This window comes from Aotus nancymaae, unplaced genomic scaffold (assembly GCF_030222135.1).
Source record: "Aotus nancymaae isolate 86718 unplaced genomic scaffold, 86718_ANA_hifiasm-v0.15.2.pri h1tg000029l, whole genome shotgun sequence".
NCBI classification, from domain to species: Eukaryota; Metazoa; Chordata; class Mammalia; order Primates; family Aotidae; genus Aotus; species Aotus nancymaae.
In genome coordinates, this window is record NW_026988442.1 from 52,582,524 (window position 1) to 52,604,544 (window position 22,021).

Below are 22,021 nucleotides of genomic sequence, written 5' to 3' on the forward strand. Positions count from 1 at the left end.
AACATTTTATTCTACAATATGTAACTTTGTCTGGCTTCTTTTACTCAGGCATTTTTTTTAGATTCATCTGTGTTGTGCACATTCACTGAATTTTTTTCCCTAAGCTTCATAGTGTTTTATAAATATATCACATATTGTCCATTCTCTTGTTTATGGCTATTTGGATCACTTCTGGTTTCAAACTAATTTGAATAGCGCTGCCTATGAACATTCTCATATATCTTCTTTTGGACCTATGTTCTCATTTTCTTCGAGTATATTCTAAAAGTAGAAAGCTGGGTCATAGGGCAAGTATATATTTAGATTTATTAGAAACCACCAAATAATTTTTCAAAATGGTTAAATCATGTTACATTCCTACTGGAAGCATGTGCAAGTTCCATTTGCTCCATGTTCATCCCATGATGGTACTGTCAATTTCTTTAATTTTAGCCATTCAGATCAGGTATGTAGTGATCTTCTTGTGGTTTTAATTTTCATTTACCTGACAATGATATTGAGAAATTTTCACATGATTATTCATTTGTATATCTTTTCTGAAAAGGCTTTTACCCAATTGCGGAGTTCAGTGGTGTGAGCTTGACTCACTGCAGCCACGACCACCTGGGCTCAAGCAATTCTTCCACCTCAGCCTCCCAAGTAGCTGGGACTACAGGTGTGGGCTGCCACCCCCAGCTAATTTTTTTTTTGTACAGATGGGGTTTCCCCATGTTACCCAGGCTAGTCTCGAACTCCTGAGCTCAAGGATCCACCCACCTCAGCCTCCCAAAGTGCTGAGATTACAGGCGTGAGCCGCTGTGCCCAGCCACCCATATTATTTTTATCAAGTTGTCTTTATTATTGGTAGGATTTTTTAAAGCAAATTTTGTTTCTTTAAATTTGGATATCAGCTGGGCATGGTGGCTAACGCCAGTCATCCCAGCACTTTGGGAGGCCAAGGTGGGTGGATCACCTGAGGTCAGGAGTTCAAGACCAGCCTGGCCAACATGGCGAAACCCCGTCTCTACTAAATAATACAAAAATTAGCTGGGCGTGGTGACAGGCACCTGTAATCCCAGCTAATTGGGAGGCTGAGGCAGAGAGAATTGCTTGAACCCCGGGAGGTGGAGGTGGTTGCAGTGAGCTGAGATCGTGCCACTGCACTCGAGGTTCAGTGACAGAGCGAGACTTTGTCTCAAAAAAAAAAAAAAAAAAAAAATTTGGATATGAGTCTTTTGTCAGTTTTCTATTTGTGGGTTACTACAATAGGACTATGATAGATGAGAAGGAAAGAAGTGCTGAGCTTGTGTGTATACAGGAATTATATCCTCATTGATCTAGAGGAGAAAGATAATACATAACAAGCGTTAGTGTTATATGCAGCAATTAGAACTCTTGTGGTGGGAATGTAAAATGCTGCAGCCTCTGTGAAAAACGGTGTGGTGGCTCTTCAAAAAAATTAAAATAATTATCATTATGATCCAGCAATTCCACTTCTGAGTATGGATCCCAAATAACTGAAAGCAGGGACTCTTTGATATCTGTACATGTATGTCTTTGATATTTGTGTATCTATGTTCATAGCAGCATCATTTGCCACAGCCAAAACCCGGAAGCAATCCAAGTGTCCACTAATGGACTAAGGGATAAACAAAAAGTATGCTGCACATACAATGGAATATCATTTAGCCTTAAAAGAAAATTCTGACACATGCTATAACATGCATAAACCTGAAGGACATTAGGCTAAACAAAATAAGTCAATCAGAGGCCAGGCGCAGTTGTTGATACCTGTAATCCCAGCATTTTGGGAGGCCGAGGTGGGTGGATCATCTGAGGTAAGGAGTTCAAGGCTAGCCTGGCCAACATGGTGAAACCCCATCTCTACTTAAAAATAATAATAATAATAATTAGTTGGGTGTGGTGGCAGGTGCCTGTAGTCTCAGCTACTCAGGAGGCCGAGGCAGAATTGCTTGAATTCAGGAGGCGGAGGATGCAGTGAGCCAAGATTGCTCCACTGCACTGCAGTCTGGGTGAGACAGAGCGAGCCTCCAAAGAACGAAAAGAAGAGAAGAAAAGGAAAGAAAAGAAAAGAGGAGAAGAAGAGGGAAGGGGAGGGGGAGAGAGGGAAGGAAGGAAGGGAGGGAGGGAGAAAGAAGAGAGGAAGGAAGAAGGGAGGGAAGGAAGGGGAAGGGAAGGGAAAGAAGGGAAGGAAGGAGGGAAGGAGAGAAAGAGAAAAGAAAAAAAGGAGAAAGAGGAAATAGGCCAGTTACAAAAGGCCAAATTCTGTATAATTCTCACCTACAGTATGAAGTACCTAGAGTAGTCAACCTCACCGAGAAACTGTTTGCCAAGGGTTAGGGCAGGGAAAAATGGGAGTTTAATAGGTGCTTTCCATTTTACAAAATGAGTTGTTCTGTGAACGGATGGTGGTCATGTAGCATGAAGTGAATGTACTTAGTGCTACTGCTTACCTAAGATGGTATTTGTTATATGTATTTCTTTAAATTGCATTTTAAATAAAATCAAGTAGTGGATGCATGTTATTTAGACATGAAGATAAATAGCTGAAGCAACTGGAGTAGTTAACTTTAAGAAATGGATGTTCAGGTGAGGAGTAGTGGAGCAGGAGCACAGTATTTTCATTACGTATCTTCTGGAACTATGACTTTAAAGCTATGTAAATGTATTACTTTGGAAAAAATAAAAAGATATATGTAAGTTGAAACATTTAGAAAAAAATAGATCCATGGCTTCAAAACCACAAATAGTTGAAAGATCTGGCAACATATGGTCTTCAGACTACAGGAAAAGTCATCTCTGAATTCATTACATGTATGCATGCACATATGTGTGTATATGTAAATCTGTATTAAATGTGTGTATAATTTAGTGAGTAAACACTTTGCGTCAGGCTTTCCCCTAAAGTTAGACATTGAAGACAGAGCAATGAACAAAACAAAAGCCTTTGCTCTCAAGCATATATTCTAGTAAGAAGGGTAAAACAAAAATATGGTATGTGAGATGATAACATATCCTATAGGGAAAAAAGGAAGATAAGGATGAATTCCAGTACAAGAAGGGAGCTATTGCATTTTAGTAGGGTGGCCAGGGAAGGCCTCATTTGATAAGGCCTTGTTTTTGCAGAATAAAGACCTAAAGTCAAAGTAGAAGCCTATCATGTAGATAGGGATTAGGCTGTCTGACTTTAAGGAGTAACAGTAGAGAATATGGAGTTAGTTGAAGCAGCAAGGAAGCAAACCAATAGTTAAGTGTAGCTGCAATCTTGGCAAACAGGGAGTTCTCCTTCATATCAAGTATAAACTGGAAGACTCCTTTGGGAAGAATGCTTTCAACAGAATTAAGGTGTCCATAGTTGGATGCACCTAGTGTGGCAAGCAGACAGGAAAGGGGAAGTTAGTCCAAGCTGGGTTCAGCAAAGGTTACTGGAGCGGATGCAGGAGTTAAATCTTCAAGAAGTAGACATCAGGCAGGAGACAGAAGACAGGTTATCTGAGATGACAAATCAGGACCAAGGTAAAGGTTCAATTTTTGCTGCCGTTTATTAAATGGACTTGGGCAAGTCATTTAAACCCTGTGCCTTGTAATTAAATGCACAGTTGGCACTCAAACTAACCTGAGGTTACAGCCCAACAAAATGTGTCACATCATTTTTGAGAGGTGAATATTGTATAGTTTGGGCCTCAGATGATCAGTGTTACAACTAGGGCATGAAGGTAGCAGTTAGATAAATAGGAAACAAAAAAAAATGTGTAGTCTTGAAAATAGAGAGGAAGTCTACAATTTCCAGATTGGATGACTGGGCAGTGGTTGTTTGCAAGAATTAAGGTTAGATTTGGGAGTAAAGTGGGGCTACACACATATTTATCTATGGATTTACATAAAAGACTTGAATCGGTGAGATCAACTATGGAAAGCTTTGAGTCCACAAAGATGACTAGGAAGTAGTTGTCTGAAAAATAGAAGAAGGCAATGTCAGGGAAGCCAAATGAGGAGATAACTTCAAGGCTGGACAGCTAACAATCTAGTTGCCTCAGGTTGAACTAAAACATCCAACTGTTTATGCATTTAGTCATACAGAGATCATTAGTAACCTTTACCACAGAAATTTCAGAAGAAATTTTGAGAAAATGGATTAAATGGGCTTAAAAAATGACAGAGAAGTGAAAGCTTCTTTCGGTGTTTGCTATGTTTCCTCAAGTAAGGAACATTGTTCTGCTAAAAAAGATTTTTCCTAAATTTTGTTTCTTTAAATTCATGGTAAGTAGCTATTATATGCTCAGCCAGGCAAGCAATGGTTTCTTCCTTTCCATTAATGACATAGATAATATATTTCCTAATGTAAAACTATCCTAACCTCCAGATAGAAACTATACATATTGTTTTAATACTCTCATCAGCTGCCTTGACAATTGACTTTATCATACATTTTAGTAGTATGCAGCTAGCTAACTAAAACCCATGGAGGCAACTTTGGCCAACGGTCACTTGCAGAATTGAAAATACAAGCATATATACTTACTGTGTTCCACCGATCTTGGATGCTGTCCAGTTCTTAGGATACCAGGTCTTTTAATTTTAAAGCTATACGATTGAGTCTGTAAATAATTCTCAATTATCATATTTCAGACTTTTTTTTCCTATATTACTATCATGTAATCACTATTCAAAGTAGATGCTACTGATTATGAAGGAATTATTGTACAATCGTTAGTAGACTCAGTGTGTTCACATTAGTAATGTTAAGGTTGGCTATGTTAATTTTAATAAAACTAGGGGTCTGGGCACAGTGGCCCACACCTATAATCCCACTTTGGAGGCTTTGGGAGGCTTAGGGGGCAGATTGCTTGAGGCCAGGGGTTTCAGACCAGCGTGAGTAACGTGGCCAAACTGTCCCTACTAAAAATACAATTATCTGGACATCGTGGCACATACCTGTAATCTCAACTACCCGGGAGGCTGATGCACGAGAATCATTTGCACCCAGAAGGCAGAGGTTGCAGTAGCCAACTAATGGAAGAAACCCATTTGAAATCAGTTTACAAAATCTTGGCTTTTTTCATTTTAATGTCTTTAATAGTACCACCACCAAACCCGCCCTCACACCTTACCAAATCTTTACTACCAAATTTTATTTCTGGATTAAAAAGATAATTCACTTGTGGCCATTTCCTCACTCCTCCCAAAAAATCCTGTCAATATTTGAAAAATATCAATGGCTCTCCCTCACTTTAACAAATAATTTTTGCCAGATTTCTCTCGTTAATCTTAAATTCTTCCAGTCTCATTTTAACAAGCACCAGAGTGAGTATTATGAATATATTTAATAATCAAAAATCTGCCAAAAGTAATTCTGAAAAATTTTCACATTCTTTAGTCTATTACTGTATATAATACAAGTACCTGCCCAAAAGCATTTTCATCCTCCTGACTTCTAAACCAAGTGATTTTCCTCAATTTGTTAGAGTGGATTCTTATAGAAAGATAAAAAGGGTTTTGAATGGGCAAGAACTGCAAAGTTGTGCATACTTACAGAACTTTAGGGAAACAAAAGAATCAAAGAATGCAAAGATGCACAAAAGCAAGGTACTTACTGCAACTTTTGGTGTTTTTTCAGTTAAACAAATCTTAAATTCCCAAAGCCAGGTGAACCATTAAACCTCAATAATATAACACAATATCTAAATACTACAATTCCTAAAGGGAAGAGTAAGTCTGAATTTGTAGTCTTAGATCAGAAAAAGTAAAGCCAAGGAAGACAAACTGGAGCATGGTGATTTCCATTTTAGGATCTTAAGTAGAGTGGAGAAGCGCACAGCTTCCTAGAAAATTTGAGTAATGTTCTTCAGGCTAAGAAATATAAATCTTGATAGTAATAAATGTGAAATTTTTGTTTTCTCACCAGTGTGGGAAATTGTCAACACAGAGAAAGGTTTACACTGAACTACAGTTGTTCTACCCAAAATATACTTGCAACTTGTGTATCTGAATCTCCCATATATTGTCTTTTTTCCTTTTCAGATAACCACATTTTAATATCAGCATTGGTGATTGCCAGCACAGTAATTTTGACAGTTTTGGGAGCAATCATTTGGTTCCTGTACAAGAGACATTCTGATTCTCATTTCACCACAGTTTTTTCAACTGCACCCGAATCACCTTATAACGAAGACTGTGTTTTGGTAGTTGCAGAAGAAAATGAATATCCTGTTCAATTTGACTAAGCTTTTGGTAATCTTGCACTAAGATATCAACAAAATGCTTGGGAAGGATTTTAATATAAAACTTGACATTGGATCTTAGAAGTTTTAATGGTATTCCTTATTTTAGTAACATTATTTTTATGTATTCACCTGTTGTGACAAAAATTTTTAGGTTCATTATAAAATCAGGTTTTAGAAATCATCTTAGATCTAATGTAGTGATTTTAACCACCTTGTCAAATGCTGAATGTCACTTGAATAAAGGAAAGCTTTAAGCCCAAGAAGTAGATAAAAGTCCAGCCTATTTGTCTCGCCTGATGTATCTTCCCTTCTATTTACTTATATGTTTATTAGTAAATATGAAATGGGGAATAAGTGATTTTTTTTTTTTTGAGACGGAGTTTCGCTCTTGTTACCCAGACTGGAGTGCAATGGCGCAATCTCGGCTCACCGCAACCTCCGCCTCCTGGGTTCAGGCAATTCTCCTGCCTCAGCCTCCTGAGTAGCTGGGATTACAAGCACGCGCCACCATGCCCAGCTAATTTTTTGTATTTTTAGTAGAGACGGGGTTTCACCACGTTGACCAGGATGGTCTCGATCTCTTGACCTCGTGATCCACCCACCTCGGCCTCCCAAAATGCTGGGATTACAGGCGTGAGCCACCGCGCCCGGCGGAATAAGTGATTTAAGTACATCCCATACATTTAAATATCTTTGATAATGGTTACTTTGGCAGGTAATTCCTCTAGAATGTGTATCTCCTTTTATGATTTAGATGAAGAAAATTTTACAACTTTTACAACACCCCTTAACACATAATTTGTTTCATTACTTTTACACACATCATTTTATTACGATTCAAGTTTTAATGGAAGTTTATAAATTTTTTCAAACAAAATATGATGGCTGTGTCCAGGAAGGCATGGAGAAAGCTGGCAATTAGGTTAACACTTATAGATCATAGTGCCACTTTAAGGATTTCTCTCCTGCCACCATACCTTTTGTACCTTCCCCTATACAAGACATATCTCATTCTCCTCAAGCATTTATAAATTTTTCTTTCAAAGACATGAAAACTGTAAGCAAAAACCAAAGAAAAACACCAAGTACAACTGTGGTGATGATGATCAAAGTTTTTAGTACATTTGTTGTACATTTTAAGAAAAAGGTGAAAATCATCATTTGGGGAGTAAAAGAAAAAGCTGAGTGATTTTCCTCACCATCAATAACTCACAAACAGGCAAGAATGTATAGATTTCATGTAAATTAGTCATGTATCACTTATCAATGGGGACATGTTTTAAAAAATGTGTATACGGAATCTCTGTGTGAACATCAGCATGTACTTACATAAACCCAGATGGTATAGCCTACTTTGTTCCAAATGTGCACAGCATATTACTGTACTGAATACTACAGGCAACTGTAACACAGTTAAGTATTTGTGTATCTAAATATAGAAAAGGTAAAAATATGGTCTACTATAGGAACACTGTTCTGTATGTGTTCCATTGTTATAAGTCTGAACCTCAAAGAAAAGCAATCCCTCTCCTGAATCCACACCCCATCAATTATCTTACTTTCTTACGGGGAGATACACTATCTCACTAGCTTGACTAATGGCAACAAAGTCCCAGCTTGTGTAATCTCTTTTTATTGACCACATAAATCAAAAACACGCCTCATCACAATTAATGGCACTAACGAGACATGAGTAACTAAAAAGTGACAGAAAACTATCAACAGTGTGGCTACCTGGTATTGAAAATGCAGGCATTACACTAGCTGTTACACAATCATGCTAAGAGCTTTACATTTCTGAGATTTTGTGTAGTGATAAAGATGTCTATTTTATTATTGATAGGCTATTAATGTCAATAGTGAACATTACCCTGGAATTCCTGATTTTCCTACCCAAATTCTACCACTCCTTGAAGAACCACAGGCACAGTAAAAACATGGTGTCTTATGGGAACTAAGAGTTCTAAAGGAGTTCTTAAAGGAGTGGTAGAATTTGGGTAGAAAGTGATTAAGTCCAACTTAAAACCAACAGTCTCAAACATTTAGAACTACAATGTCCGATGAGCCACTAGCCACATGAGGCTACTGAATTTAGTTTAAAATCCAGTCTCCCAATAACATTAGCCACATTAAGTGTCCAAATCACAGGTGGTTACTGGGTACTATACCAGGCAACACAGATTACAGAACTTTTTCATTAAGGAAGTTTTACTGGGCTGTGCTGCTCTTAAATCTTACCTTCTACGCAACTCCCATACAACTTTCTTCTGCATGTTTTCATACTTTCTACCTAATGGCAGCTCTTCCAAACTAGCTGCTTTAAACTTTGATTTAATTTTCAATGTTTGGTTTCATTTTTCAATAGGGCAAGAGGCCTCTGGTAATGAAGTGTGTGCTCTCTCTCTGTATATATATATATTACGGATTCTTGCTCTGTCACCCAGGCTAGAGTGTAGTGGCTTGACCTCGGCTAAATGCAACCTCTGCCTTGTGGGTTTTCAAGCGATTCTCCTGCCTCAGCCTCCTGAGTAGCTGGGACCACAGTCCCCTAACACCATACCCAGCTAATTTTTTGCATTTTTGGTAGAGATGGGGTTTCACCATGTTGGCTAGGCTGGTCTCAAACTCCTGACCCCAAGTGACCACCCACCTTGGCGTCCCAAAGTGCTGGGATTACATGCATGAGCCACCCTGCTCGGCCTACATTTTAATTTTCTTCATATACCTGAACGTCTATAACAGGCCCCTTATATATTCATTAGTCAAGAGATAATTGGGTTACATAGGCAGGCTTGTTTACTACATTCAGAATGTAGAAACTGCTTTCTTCAACATCTTGGGTCTAGCTAGTAATAACAATATAATTCTTTGTTTGGTAGATATTTAGAATAACATTTTAAACTATATTTTGTTAGAAAATTGCATTTTTGTGGTGTGTAGTGTATGGTCTCTTTAATTCTGAGTTTAAAACTGATAACCAATGAAAGCCTTTTCTCTTATTCCTTTGTCATTTACATGATAATCTGAAGCTAATATGATAGTATTAAAATACTAAGTGGTACGGGAAAACTACAAGAATACTGCAAAGCTTAAGCCATTGTTATCACTGTCATTTAGCATTTAATGACAAAACTATATAGAATATCTTAAATGCATACCAATGAATGTTTTGTACTAGTTAAAATTTTTAAATAAAGTTTTACGGGTTAAGCAGAAGACAACATACTGAATTTTATTAAAAGTATGTATGCTCAAATTCAAAGCATCCCTAAGGACCCACAGAATATATTAAAACTACCACCCTTAAATTTTATATTTTTGCTTTACAACAAACAATACAAAGACAACTGGCAAGAGGTGAGCAAATGTTTTAGAACATTTATATTATTATATGAGATTTGAAATTTTAATAAAATTCTTGGTAATAAAGTTTGAAGTCTTCTTTGAACACCAGTTTAAAAGGAAACATTTCAAACCGTAAATAAATCAGTGTGCACTTTATTTCGAGCCAATGTTTTACATAAAACCAACAAACTTAAGTGTGGGCAAACTGTCATTCACTTTTGAGAAATTACATGGTTCCTATTTAGGTTTGAAAAAGTAGTTTGTTGCAGTAACATCAGACCTTAAGGTGTTTTAAAGTGTATCTCAAGGGTATTGACAGAAGAAAAAATACAGTGTTATGTAAGTATACACAACTCATGACCACAGTGTAGATCCATTCATGGTGAATAAGGTTCATCTGCCCTCCAAAGGTAGTGAAAAATACTAAGTCATCAAATAAATGCTCAGAATTACCAAGGAACAGTTAAAAACGACCAGGATCCAAACAGGTTATTTATATCATATTTATCTATAAAGAAGTGACAACACTAAAAAACACATTGAAAACCAGTGTTAAACTCTGAATGTGGGATTTAAAAATATTCCATTAACTTGAGATTGCAATCTATTTTTTTAAACCAAATAGCATTTGACTGGCAATTCTCATATAATTTACAGCTGTAATATTCCTAAAAGGAATATCTACATACTATAGCCTATCAAATACAATCTGCATTTTGCAAATCAATACAAAAATGCATCCATCATTTATACATTTGATATTTATATACTTTTTTAAAAATTAGATTTTATTGCTAAGTGAATTTGGAATTCAAATTAAATTTGGAAACCTAATATAACGCTCTTCTTGGAACCTTCTCCCATTCTTTTTTTAGTTTTTGTTTTTAAACACTGGAAGCAAATAATTATCAAAATGAGACTGCAAGTTAAGGCATTTTAAAAGAAAAATAATTAGGTGCCATATGGATTTAATTTCAAACGCATATTTTGTCCTACTTTTCTCACTAGCAAGAGACTAAAACACAAACCTTTTTTTCATAAATATGACTACAGTAATCAGAACACAAAAAAGGGTTGATGGGCATTGCTTAGAAATTTAAAACAAGGGTAATACTTTCCCACTCACCTAAAAGAAAAAACCTTTTTGATTACCAGTTTATAAACATCAGATTTGCTGTGTTAAAAAAGTCCAGCAGAATTTTAATTCAGCAACACTTGAGAATGAATATATATATACAGGCATACAAGTGTATGTATATATTCATTTTATATATAGTCAATGTATTTAATGTATTTATTAGGCATTCCCCCACAAAATTAATTTATATTTAATTGCCAGTTTTAATAAACACTTGTGTTCACAGATCATCCATCTGTCTTATATGAAGTTAGGCAATATCAAATGTCCTGTTATGGTCTCCATCTTCTTCGGAATCATCCTCTGAAGCTGTTGAAAGAAAACAGGATAGTCAAGAATGATTTTAATGGGGATAAAAATGGGAAGTGTAAATATGAGGCCAGAACAGCAACGACTTGTAAAAACAAAAATCCCAATTTAGTATATTGTTTGATCAAAATGATAAGTTATATGACAGGGTTAGGGTGGTTTGACTGTGGGTGATTCCCATCCACGATGCCCCCGCCCCCACATCTTTTTGTAATGTTCTATCAATTTTTGTAAAAATGAAAGTGCTTAAAAATGTTCAAGAGCATCTTCTAAACATTTTTTCTGAGATAAATCTGTGTTCATAGTAGCTAATGATATATAAACACTAGGAAAAAAAGTGAACTTAAGACAAGTGCTCTCACACACCTGAGTAGAATCTGGCTTATTACCGCTGCATGTTTGATGCATCCGATGAGAATGAAAAGAAATGTACATAGAGTAAGAGGTTATGGGTGTTCTTGCAATTTACATCAAAGCTATGTCTATACAATGCCAAGATAAAAGTTCATTTAGTAAGTCAGAAAAGCTTCATATAGACACAGCCTAAAGTAACTGGATTCAGTAAAACCTATTGTTGAGATTATTCCCCTGTCTCCACACTGTCAGAAACTTATCACCTTTGCAATATATCTGACCTCAATTTATTCAAGAGTCACTAGTGGCTCAAGAGTTAAAAATAAAGCATCCTGGGTGTCTTTAGGAAGGACATAGTAAGTATAAAACTATGAATTCTATGAACTGCTTTGCACGTGAAAGAAAACGCAAACTCACTAAAATAAACATCTAACCACCATCTTTCCCCCATTATCAAGGGCAGAAAGGTTTAATGCACTCTTTTCATATTTACATTGGACAAATTAAGAGCATCCAACAAATGGAATCAACCTAGGGCAAAGCACAGAAAAACTATGCAACACTAATAGATTTAAATCCATTTAATAAATGACACAAGCATATAACTAGCTCATGACTGATATAAACTCTATAAGTTTTATGCTATATCACTGAGAAATTCCAAACTAAACAATAACGACTTATTAAGGAACTTCTTGTGTTTTTCCATTTAACTCCACTCCGGAGAGGATAATTTAGTCAGAACCCATTTCAGAATGTATTAATACTCTGGTATTGAGGGGTTAACTTGTAGCACCCATGTCTTTCATGCTCAATTGAGTTTGGACATATTTCACCTTTATCTTTTTCTTCCCACCTTAGGAGGGGACAATACTACGTTTAAGAAACTAAATTTTACATGACAATGTTAGTTTTTAAAATGGAGAAATCTGGGGAAAACATACACTGAAACAAATTACTATCATGACATTGAACAAAGTATATAATTAAAAAAAAAAACAAAAACAAAGAGACCTTTGTATTAGGCCAACACAAGGGCTATGAAACGAAGGTATAAAGGGAAAAAAATTTTATACCAAATGAGTTTGCACTGACTCCTTTATTTTCACATATCCTAATGAAAATTGTGAAAATGTTACCTGATTCCATCTCAAATCCTTTTAAAACTTGAAAGTAGTATACACTTAATGACAAAAATCTATGTTTTAGATTATCTAGAATTAAAAGTTTCCTATGAGGTCTAAGTCCTTTTTAAACTTAACTTCAAAGGATGTTGAGCTTTCTCTAAAGGTAAAAACGGTATGCATTCTATAGATAACACTCCAAATAGTTTGAAGATGAGCATAGAAAGTAATCAACTGAAGAATACATATTTTAAAAAGACACTTCGAGTAGTGTTTTGGAATGGGTAACGAAGGGTAAAAAAGCAAAATATGCAGGGGTTGGGTGGGGTCATCTTCAATTGCCAGGAACCGTTTCAGAGCCACCAGTACCTGTGCCCCTATGGTATGAAGCACACTGGAAGTTCCAGGAGATTAAAAAGAGGGTAGGCTGTACAGATGCCTGTCAAGATTTGAGAATTAAGTGCCTTCACTTATGAGCCTAGGCAGAAATCCTGATGCTGGAATGTGACTGGAGCTATTGGCAGAGCTTGGCTACCTATTAAAGGTCCATGAGAACTTTTAAAAAGCCAAAAAAAAAAAAAAAAAAAAATCCTCACCAAAATAAGCCCTTTATGGCTTCTGATATGGATTCAGAATTAGGACTCCTGGTCCCATATTTTCCTGGAATCATATACAAGCCCAGGAATAATCTTTTAGGATCTAACAAATCTGAGTAAACAGGCAAAATTTCTTACTAAAAACAAAATTTAAAAAATCCTAGCAGATTAAGAAAGATGGTTTGATTAGTAGTTAAGATTAATGCCTTCTTTTTTAATTATAAATCCTGAAGTCAAGGTGATCAACAGTAAATTTCTCTTTGGGAAAAAAAAAAAAAAAAGGGAAATACTGGCAGTTAAAATTACATTCTTCCGTACTTTAAAATATGCTTTAAAAAAACTAATGTCAGTTGCCCAACCCATATTTCCCAAATCAATCATTTTGCTATTATTAAGCCTATAAATGAAGCTCTAATTTGGCAGAAAAGAGTTATACTTAGGTTTTTCTTTGTGGATTTAATTTGCAAAAGTAAATTCAACAAGTCTGGGGAGGGGGGAAATTCCACCTACTTTCGAGATCTTCCATATGTGCCTGAAGAGTTCTTGCAAGGTTAATAAACTAGAAACAATGCAGAAAGAAATACAGTAGTTTAAATGTTGCAAATGGTTCTAAAGAGAGAATCAGTATAGGAGATTCATTTCTACTTAATAAGTCAAACATCATTTTAAGCCTTTAAATAGGGGTCTTTCTCCCCCCAACATCAAAAATTACAAGCTTAATGGTATTAATTTTTAAATGTTTTATATAATCATTATAATCATGTAGAAACCAGTTTTTTTAAAATTGGGAACAGATAAAATAATTTTATCCAATAATATTGTTTTCTCATAACACTTAAAAAAATATGAAATGGAGGGAAAAAAGCCAAAAAACCATCCCTTGTATTTGGACCCAAATAAATTCAACTTCAGTGGCCATAAAAAAAACAAACAAAAACCTCCCAAGAATCCATATTTTCCTACCTAAATTTGGTAAAGTATACATTTTATTCCAAAAAAAAAGTATACTTTTTTCATTTAAAAAAAGAATCCTAATGACTTCCACTTTGGAGTATTATCCAACATTTTATAATTTTCCACCTTAAAACTTGTAAATATGAACTTTTACAAACACATGAAATTCAAAAGTTCTTACAGGTTTTATATGGTTTATTCATTCTGAAGAATTAAGGTACCTTTTTAGAAATCATTTTACAGTATTAAGGTTTTAGGGGCTCACAATTTCTAAAGTATTTAGAAGTCAAGAGATCTTTGCTCAAATTCTGAATGCTCTTGATAGATAATAATAATGTTCTTCAATGATAATTATCTGTTAACTGGCTCACTGGAGTAATGTCCACATGATGATAAAATACTGAAAAATATTTTACTAATTTAGAAGTAATATACACATTGAATTGCAGTTATGTGATAATTCTTGAAATAAAAACATTACATTAACTCTACTACATTTTTATCACCAAAGTTAACAGTAATATAACAAAGTTTGAAGGATATACTTATGAACACATTTCAAGATATGAAGTGTTCAGAATACTACAATAATGGCAGATATGTAGAGACCCTAGCCCTTGCTACACAAAACGGCCCAGACAAGCAGAGCATGAAGTTTCCTCCAGTACACTGAGGCAAAAAGCATAATTTACTTATAAATACCTAACAAACAGCTAGCCAAAATGTCATATTATGGCTAGTAGTGTACATGATAAACAACCAACTATTCCATATCTAAAATAGTTTTTAATATGGACACTTAAAAATTAGTACACTGGTAATATTTTGTAGAACAATAACAAATAAATTAAAGTTAATTTCCCATTCTCTTTGCTCTTGGAGTTCAATTTCAGGTTTCTAAGTGATAATACTGAGGTTCTGTTTTAGTAACAAAAAGCCCATTTTCCCTCAATGTTTCCAATTCTGTTTTTTCAATGAAATACATTCCAGTTACCTTCGAGAGCCAGAAAATTACTTCTCTAAAATAGCTTTATGAGAAAATCAGGCTGCTTGTTACAGAAGTCACAAATTTCCATTAAATCTGCAATATCTTCATTTTTAAGAAACATTATAAAAATAAAAGCTTCCCAAAGGAAGTAAGATGTGAACATATAAAACAATCTGCTTTCCAAGGCAAACACTTGCTGGATCACACCCTCCCTCTCCCCAACTTCATTATTACTTACTCGGACACGTGTGCTTGGTTCATTTGTATTTCCCATCATATCAGAAAAGCTTTGTTCACACAAGTGCAATAACACCACTAGGTAGAGACCAGAGCTGATAAACTCATACTCAGCCTTCAACAGGGAAGCAAACAGGAGAAAAGAAAAATACAGAGAATGAAAAATTAGTAGAATTCAGACTGATACAGTACAGTGATAAACTAGAGGAAATGTATTCATATCCAGTTCCTAATAAGGGATACAATGCCATTTATTAAGAAAAAAAGACTATCCTTTATAATTTCATAAAATTTCAATTTTTATTCTCATAGTCTTCTTTAGTGTAATGAATTTATATAAAAATGGAACTTTTAAATAATTTGATGGTGGAATGAATGCTTTGGTTTTCTATAAAGCTCATAGATTTCATTATACAAACGGCTATAGCTATATATGTTTAGTTAAAAATTACATTTCGTCTATAGCTAAGCCAATATACTACTATAATTAAAAGCTATTGTGATAGCTCAAGTGTTTTACTGTGTAATACAATGAACTTAAAGGCATAGTAAATAAAAGAATGAATTAATAAAGGTAAGAGAGTAACTAATCATTCACACAGAAATCTGTAGTTGGTAAAAACAGTTCTTCGATTCCAAACTGTTCTGTTGTGTTAAACTAAAAGGAAGAAGCTGAGACAAAATTAACAAAGTTAATTAAGTAAGGTTCAGGACTGCTGCCAGGGACACACTTCCAAGTTGCCTTGTGGAGAGTGCTCCAGAGAACAAAAGAAAGGCTCAAATTTTTAAAGAAAAGACAAATCAGGAAAGGAGAGATGACAAAAGTTGTTCACTCTGAATTCTCATTGGCTTACAGCAATAACGTTGATTAGTGATTGGTTATACACTATTGTACTATAGGGTATATGACATTTATGGCTACTTGGCATTAGTTAGTGTAGAGCCCCCAAAGCAAGTGGCTTCAAGAGATATTCAAGGGAAAGTGAGATGAGAATGCTGTTACATTTTAAACACCTCTCTGGACCTGATAATTTTAAGGAGCTCATATTCCTCAGATTAAATGTTTCTCCCCTCCCGCCCCCTGCCCCCGTTGTTTTTAAGCCATGAATACAAATCATGAATACGGTATTATTAAAAATCTAATCTGTCCTTTAATTTTTACACTGAACTACTCATAAACTGAATTGGGTAACTGGTTCATTGGAAGTTAAGAACTCTATGATTTTAGTACCACCTTCAGCAAGTAACTGGTTATCAGAGTCTACTGAGTATTTAAGAAACTTGAGGCCAGGCATGATGGCTCACACCTGTAATCCCAGCACTTTGGAAGGCTGAGGTGGGTGGACCACTTGAGGTCACGAGTTCAAGACCAGTCTAACCAACATGAAAAAACCCCATCTCTACTAAAAATACAAAAATTAGCTGTGGCAGGTGCCTGTAACCCCAGCTACTTGGGAACCTTAGGCAGGAGAATCACTTGAACACGGGAGGCAGAGATGGCACCACTGCACTTCAGCCTGGGCGACAAGAGCAAAACTACACACACACACACACACACACACACACACACACACACACACACACACACAAAGTTGCAATGCTTCACTTAATAATTTATTTTTGCCTTTTTAACTTACAAGGGAAAAATATATCCACAAATTTTTTAAAAAAACTTTAAATGGGCCGGGCGCGGTGGCTCAAGCCTGTAATCCCAGCACTTTGGGAGGCCGAGGCGGGTGGATCACGAGGTCGAGAGATCGAGACCATCCTGGTCAACATTGTGAAACCCCGTCTCTATTAATACAAAAAAATTAGCTGGGCACGGTGGCGCGTGCCTGTAATCCCAGCTACTCAGGAGGCTGAGGCAGAAGAATTGCCTGAACCCAGGAGGCGGAGGTTGCGGTGAGCCGAGATCGCGCCATTGCACTCCAGCCTGGGTAACAAGAGCGAGACTCCGTCTCAAAAAAAAAACAAAAACAAAAAAAAACTTTAAATGGGGCCAGGCACAGTGGCTCATACCGTAATCCCAGCACTTTGGGAGGCAGAGGCGGGTGGATCACCTGAGATAAGGAGTTCAAGACCAGTCTGGCCAACATGGTGAAACCCCATCTCTACTAAAAATACAAAAATAAGCCAGGTGTGGAGGCAGGTGCCTGCAATCTCAGATACTCAGGAGGCCGAGGCAGGAGAATCACCTGAACCCAGGAGGCAGAGACTGTAGTGAGCTGAGATCGTGCCACTGCACTCCAGCCTGGGCAACAGAGTGAGGCACCATTTCAAAAAAAAAAAAACTTAAATGGTTATCACCTTGTAAAAGATCAAGACACTGGGTAATGAGGAAACAGACTTACTAATCACTTATAATGAGTGTATCTATCAGGCCACTAGAATCTATTATTCATACAGAACAAACAAGTTAAAACCACAAAGTTTAATCAAGGCTGTCATTGTTTTTAAAATGACTCCACCTGATATTTCCTAATACTTCTAAAGAATATGAGTCATTAAAATGCTTAGAAAACAATAAAATCATTCCTGAGTTCAAAAAGGACTGGCCGAGCCTGGTGGCTCATGCCTGTAATCCCAGCACTTGTGGGAGGCCAAGGTGGGCGGACCAGAAGGTCAGGCGTTCTAGACCAGTCTGACCAATACGGTGAAACCCCGCCTCTACTAAAAATACAAAAATTAGCCAGGCATGGTGGCACATGACTGTAATCCCAGCTAGTCAGGAGGCTGAGGCAGGAGAACTGCTTGAACCTGGGAGGCGGAGGCTGCAGTGAGCTGAGATCGCCCCCTCCACTCCAGCCTGGGCGACAGAGCGAGACTTCATCACAAAAAACAAAAAAAAAGAAAAGAAAGAAACAAAGAAAGAACTACCTCTGAGAGATAGGATGAAGCATTTCAAGAAGGAAGGCAGCAGAAGAAATAATCCTTTTGAAACCTACTCTCATTTTGAAAAATTATGTATTTATTTCTGCATGATTCCACTTTTCCATGATTCCTTCGTTTTTTAAATATCAATGCTCAGCTAGCTACACAGAACTCCTTGGGGATTTAAAACATTTCCTTGCTGAAAGTGGTTTTCTTTTTGGACAACCAGTGCATTGGAGAGTAAAACAACCTAACTGGCATTAGAGTAACACCTATGCTATATCAACTACTTAATGTTTCATTCTTTAGATTAGTGATTCTTAATCTGGATCCAAGCAATTAGCTTCAAGGGATCTGGGAACCCCTTAAATTACAGACATAATTTGTGTCTATATATATTTAAAGAAGGGTACATAGTTTTAATCAGATTTTCAAAGGGTATCCATTATTCCCATATTTAAAAAGCGTGGCTCAGAAAATATCATATATTAATGTATGATTCTATTTGTATGAAATTATCCAGGGTAAGTAAATCTATAAAACAACACAGACTGGTAGTTGCCAGGGGCTGAGAGGACAGAATGGGGAGCAACTGTTTAATAGGTAGATGGTTTTCTTTTGGAGTGATGAAAATGTTGAACTAAACAGAGATGGCGGCTGTACAAAATGGTTTTTATGGTTTGTAAATCTCATTCAATATAATAAAAGAGAGTAGGCCCATTACCTCTACATTTAAAAAGTGCTTTTGTTTTGTAGAGACAGGGTCTTGCTATGTTGCCGAGGCTGGTCTCGAACTCCTGGCCTCAAACAATCATCCTGTTTTAGCCTCCCAAAGTGCTCAGGATAAGAGTGAGCCACTGTACCTGGCCAAAAAGTGTTTTTCAAGCACTTCATGCACTCCCTTTCCATCATATTTTTTTTCAACAAATATGCTAACCACACTTCAACAATTTGGCTCTAGAGTCACCCTTGTAATCTCCTTAAACACACATCTGCCCACCTCCTGAATTTTCCTTCAGTAAAGAAAATGGGGGAAAATATTGAGCTCTTCATTCTAACTGTATCATTCATGCATCTCAAAAAACTTATGGCTGTGGGGAAATAAGGTTGGCATCCCTATTTTGGAACAACTTTCCTAAGCTTAAGGGCAAAAAAAAAAATTATGAAATTCTAACACCTAATGAAGTAATAGAATTATGTTAAAAACATTATCGTTGTTACTATTATTTTAATGCAAGGTTTCTGACCATGATTTAATCTTTTCTTCAAGAGCTGTCCTTGAAGCATAGAATAGACACTTACCAAATTAGGCAAAATATACTAACTTGTTCATTTGCATGAGCTCTATGTAGTTCATGGATATCAAAATCCTCCAGGTTAAGCTCCAACTTCTCTTTACATAGTTCACAGGTGGTTACAGCTTCTAATGAAGAACCTGGTAAAAATTAAATTACAAGTAAAGCTTAGTTTTACAATGTCTTCATAAAACACTTTTCCTTGTTAAGTTTTAAGCTTAAAATAAAATAAAAAAAAATCTTAATGGAAAAGAGAAGAAAAGGGAATACATTTCTGCAGTAAACCAGTAATGTCCCCTAATACAGCAGTCTATAATATCCAATGTTCACGTCAGGTCCTGCCCTATGATAATAAGCCGCCACCCATTATTTAGATACCTTGGTTGTTTTCTTCCCAGATACTCACACATCCTTCATCACAGGAAGCTGACAGAGGCAATGGAATGTCATCTGTACCTCCTACTTCCTCCTTAATTATTTTGGCATTATGCCATGAAAACAATGTTTAGTGACGTAACATCTCAAACACCTAGTTACACACCAAGTCAGTATCTCTGATGTGACAACACACACCTAAGACCTTTTGGAGTTTAAAAAATGTGTCTGTCTTACTTGCTAGAACGGGAAAAAAGGAGCCAACCTTGTCCAAATAAAAACAGCTCCCTTCAGTCATAAAAGGAATTAGTCTTGATATATGCTGCAACATGATGAACTTCGAAAACATTATGCTACATGAAATAAGACAGACATGAAAGAACAAATATTTTATGATTCTACTTACATAAAATATCTAGAATATGCAAATTCAGAGAGACAGAAAGTAGATGAGACATTAGCAGGGATTTGGTGGAGAAGGGAGCAGGAAGTGAGGAGTTACTGCTTAATGGTTAGAGTTTCTGTCTGGAATGATAGACAATTTTGGAAATGGGGTGATGGTTGCACAATACTGTGAATGGACCAAACTGTATACTTAAAAATGGTCAAAATGGCATACTTTATGTTACTTATGTTTGTGTGACCAAACATTTTTTTACATAGAAAATTTCCATGTCCATTCAACATTTGATTATTCTGAAGCTTTCTGGTTCCAATTTGGTAGGTAGTAGTCTTGTATAATTAAATATGTAGGTTCTTTCTACCTTTTCCTTTGTTTATATTGAGATAGGGTTTCAAATGGAAAAATGACCTTAAAATTAGAATAAGTTGTACAAATAACAGGGTAGATAGGTTTAAATTCAATTCAACTAACATTTGTTGAGTGATTGTTATGTGCAAGCAGTTAATTAGAGGTTTTGGAAATTCAAAAAAGAAAGAGTAGAAGGTCCTGCCTTCAAGGAGCTCATAAAACTCTACTAACTAGTGTTAGTCAAAAAAGAATTTTTTAAGAGTAAAATTTGGCATAAGGTCCAAGACAGCAGTAGTAACTTACGCATATTTTCTAGAAAACAGCTGAAAGTGAGTCTAATCTGAAGAAGTAAGCTGCTCAAAATGAGTTGTAGTAAAATTATATTGAGTTTTCACTACATTTTGAGTATATGAATAAAACCAGCTTCTTTTTAGAGTCTAGCATACATGAAAATGTAATATGGACCTTGGAGATAATTTAATACAGATTCTCTTATATATCCTAGTGCTTCATTTTCTTCCTCCAGGGAATAAAAGACTTCCACACAGCTGGGAGCAATCCATTTATTCCTACATGTTTTTGCTGGAGACAAGATCTCGCTATGCTGCCGAGCCTGAAGTGCAGTGGCACGATCATGGCTCGTTGCAGCCTCTAACTCCTGGGCTCAAGGGATTCTCTTGTCTTGTTCTGTTGGATTACAGGCGTCAGCCACCAATCAGCCTACTCCTATATATCTTAATCAGGGCTCTCTCCATTACACCCTGACTGCACCTGCCTAAACCTGTACTAGATTTATTGTATTCATCTTTGTATATCCTGTAGACTTTAGCAATACAAATTTAGTAGCTTCTTAATAAATGTTTAAATAAGTCTCTACCAGAATGATGGGGTATTTGTGCAGCTATAAAAAATACTTCTGAATACTTATCAGGAAAGTTCAGTTGCTGAGACCTATACATTCAATTGGCCATCTTTTGAAAAGCATTTATTATAACCTTATAAAACTAACTTGAGGCCAGGTATAGTGGCTCACGCCTGTTATCCCAGTCGAGGCGGGCGGATTACTTGAGGTTAGGAGTTCGAGATCAGTCTGGCCAACATGATGAAATCCCATCTCTACTAAAAATACAAAAAATTAGCCAGGGAGGCCACTGAGGAGGGCAGATCACTTGAGGCCAGGACTTGGAGGTCAGCCTTGCCTATATGACGAAACCCCACCTCTACTAAAAATACAAAAAACTAGCCAGGCATGGTGGCGTGCACCTGTAGTCCCAGCTACTCAGGAGGCTGAGGCAGGAGCATCCCTTGAACCCAGGAGGCAGAGGCTGCAGTGAGCCAAGATTGTGCCACTGCACTCCAGCCTGGAGACAGAACAAGACTGTTTCAGAAACAAAAACAAACTCCCATTTAATTTAATCATGTACTTACCATGTGCCTGGCACAGTGGAAACTATAAACAT

The 22,021-nt window shown here is 36.4% G+C and overlaps 2 protein-coding genes across 9 annotated transcripts in view; one reads left to right on the forward strand and one right to left on the reverse strand.

The window, feature by feature from the left end:
- Window positions 1-9,653, forward strand: part of LY75 (lymphocyte antigen 75) — a 138,501-nt gene extending 128,848 nt beyond the window's left edge. For both annotated transcript variants that reach the window (XM_012454847.2, XM_012454846.2), the window contains one exon: window positions 6,022-9,653. In XM_012454847.2, the coding sequence (XP_012310270.1) occupies window positions 6,022-6,224 (203 nt within the window). In that variant the 3' untranslated portion in view covers window positions 6,225-9,653. The remainder of the gene's footprint in view (window positions 1-6,021) is intronic.
- Window positions 9,654-9,706: 53 nt separating this feature from the next.
- Window positions 9,707-22,021, reverse strand: part of MARCHF7 (membrane associated ring-CH-type finger 7) — a 56,025-nt gene continuing 43,710 nt past the window's right edge. For 4 of the 7 annotated variants that reach the window (XM_012454850.3, XM_012454851.2, XM_012454849.3 and 1 more), the window contains 4 exons: window positions 19,466-19,575; window positions 15,271-15,384; window positions 13,601-13,649; window positions 9,707-11,016 (listed from right to left, as the gene is read on the reverse strand). In XM_012454850.3, the coding sequence (XP_012310273.1) occupies window positions 10,958-11,016; window positions 13,601-13,649; window positions 15,271-15,384; window positions 19,466-19,575 (332 nt within the window). In that variant the 3' untranslated portion in view covers window positions 9,707-10,957. Of the gene's footprint in view, window positions 11,017-13,600; window positions 13,650-15,270; window positions 15,385-19,442; window positions 19,576-22,021 lie in introns of all 7 variants that reach the window. The other 3 variants (XR_010344596.1, XR_010344595.1, XR_001107883.3) reach the window with 1 other exon arrangement.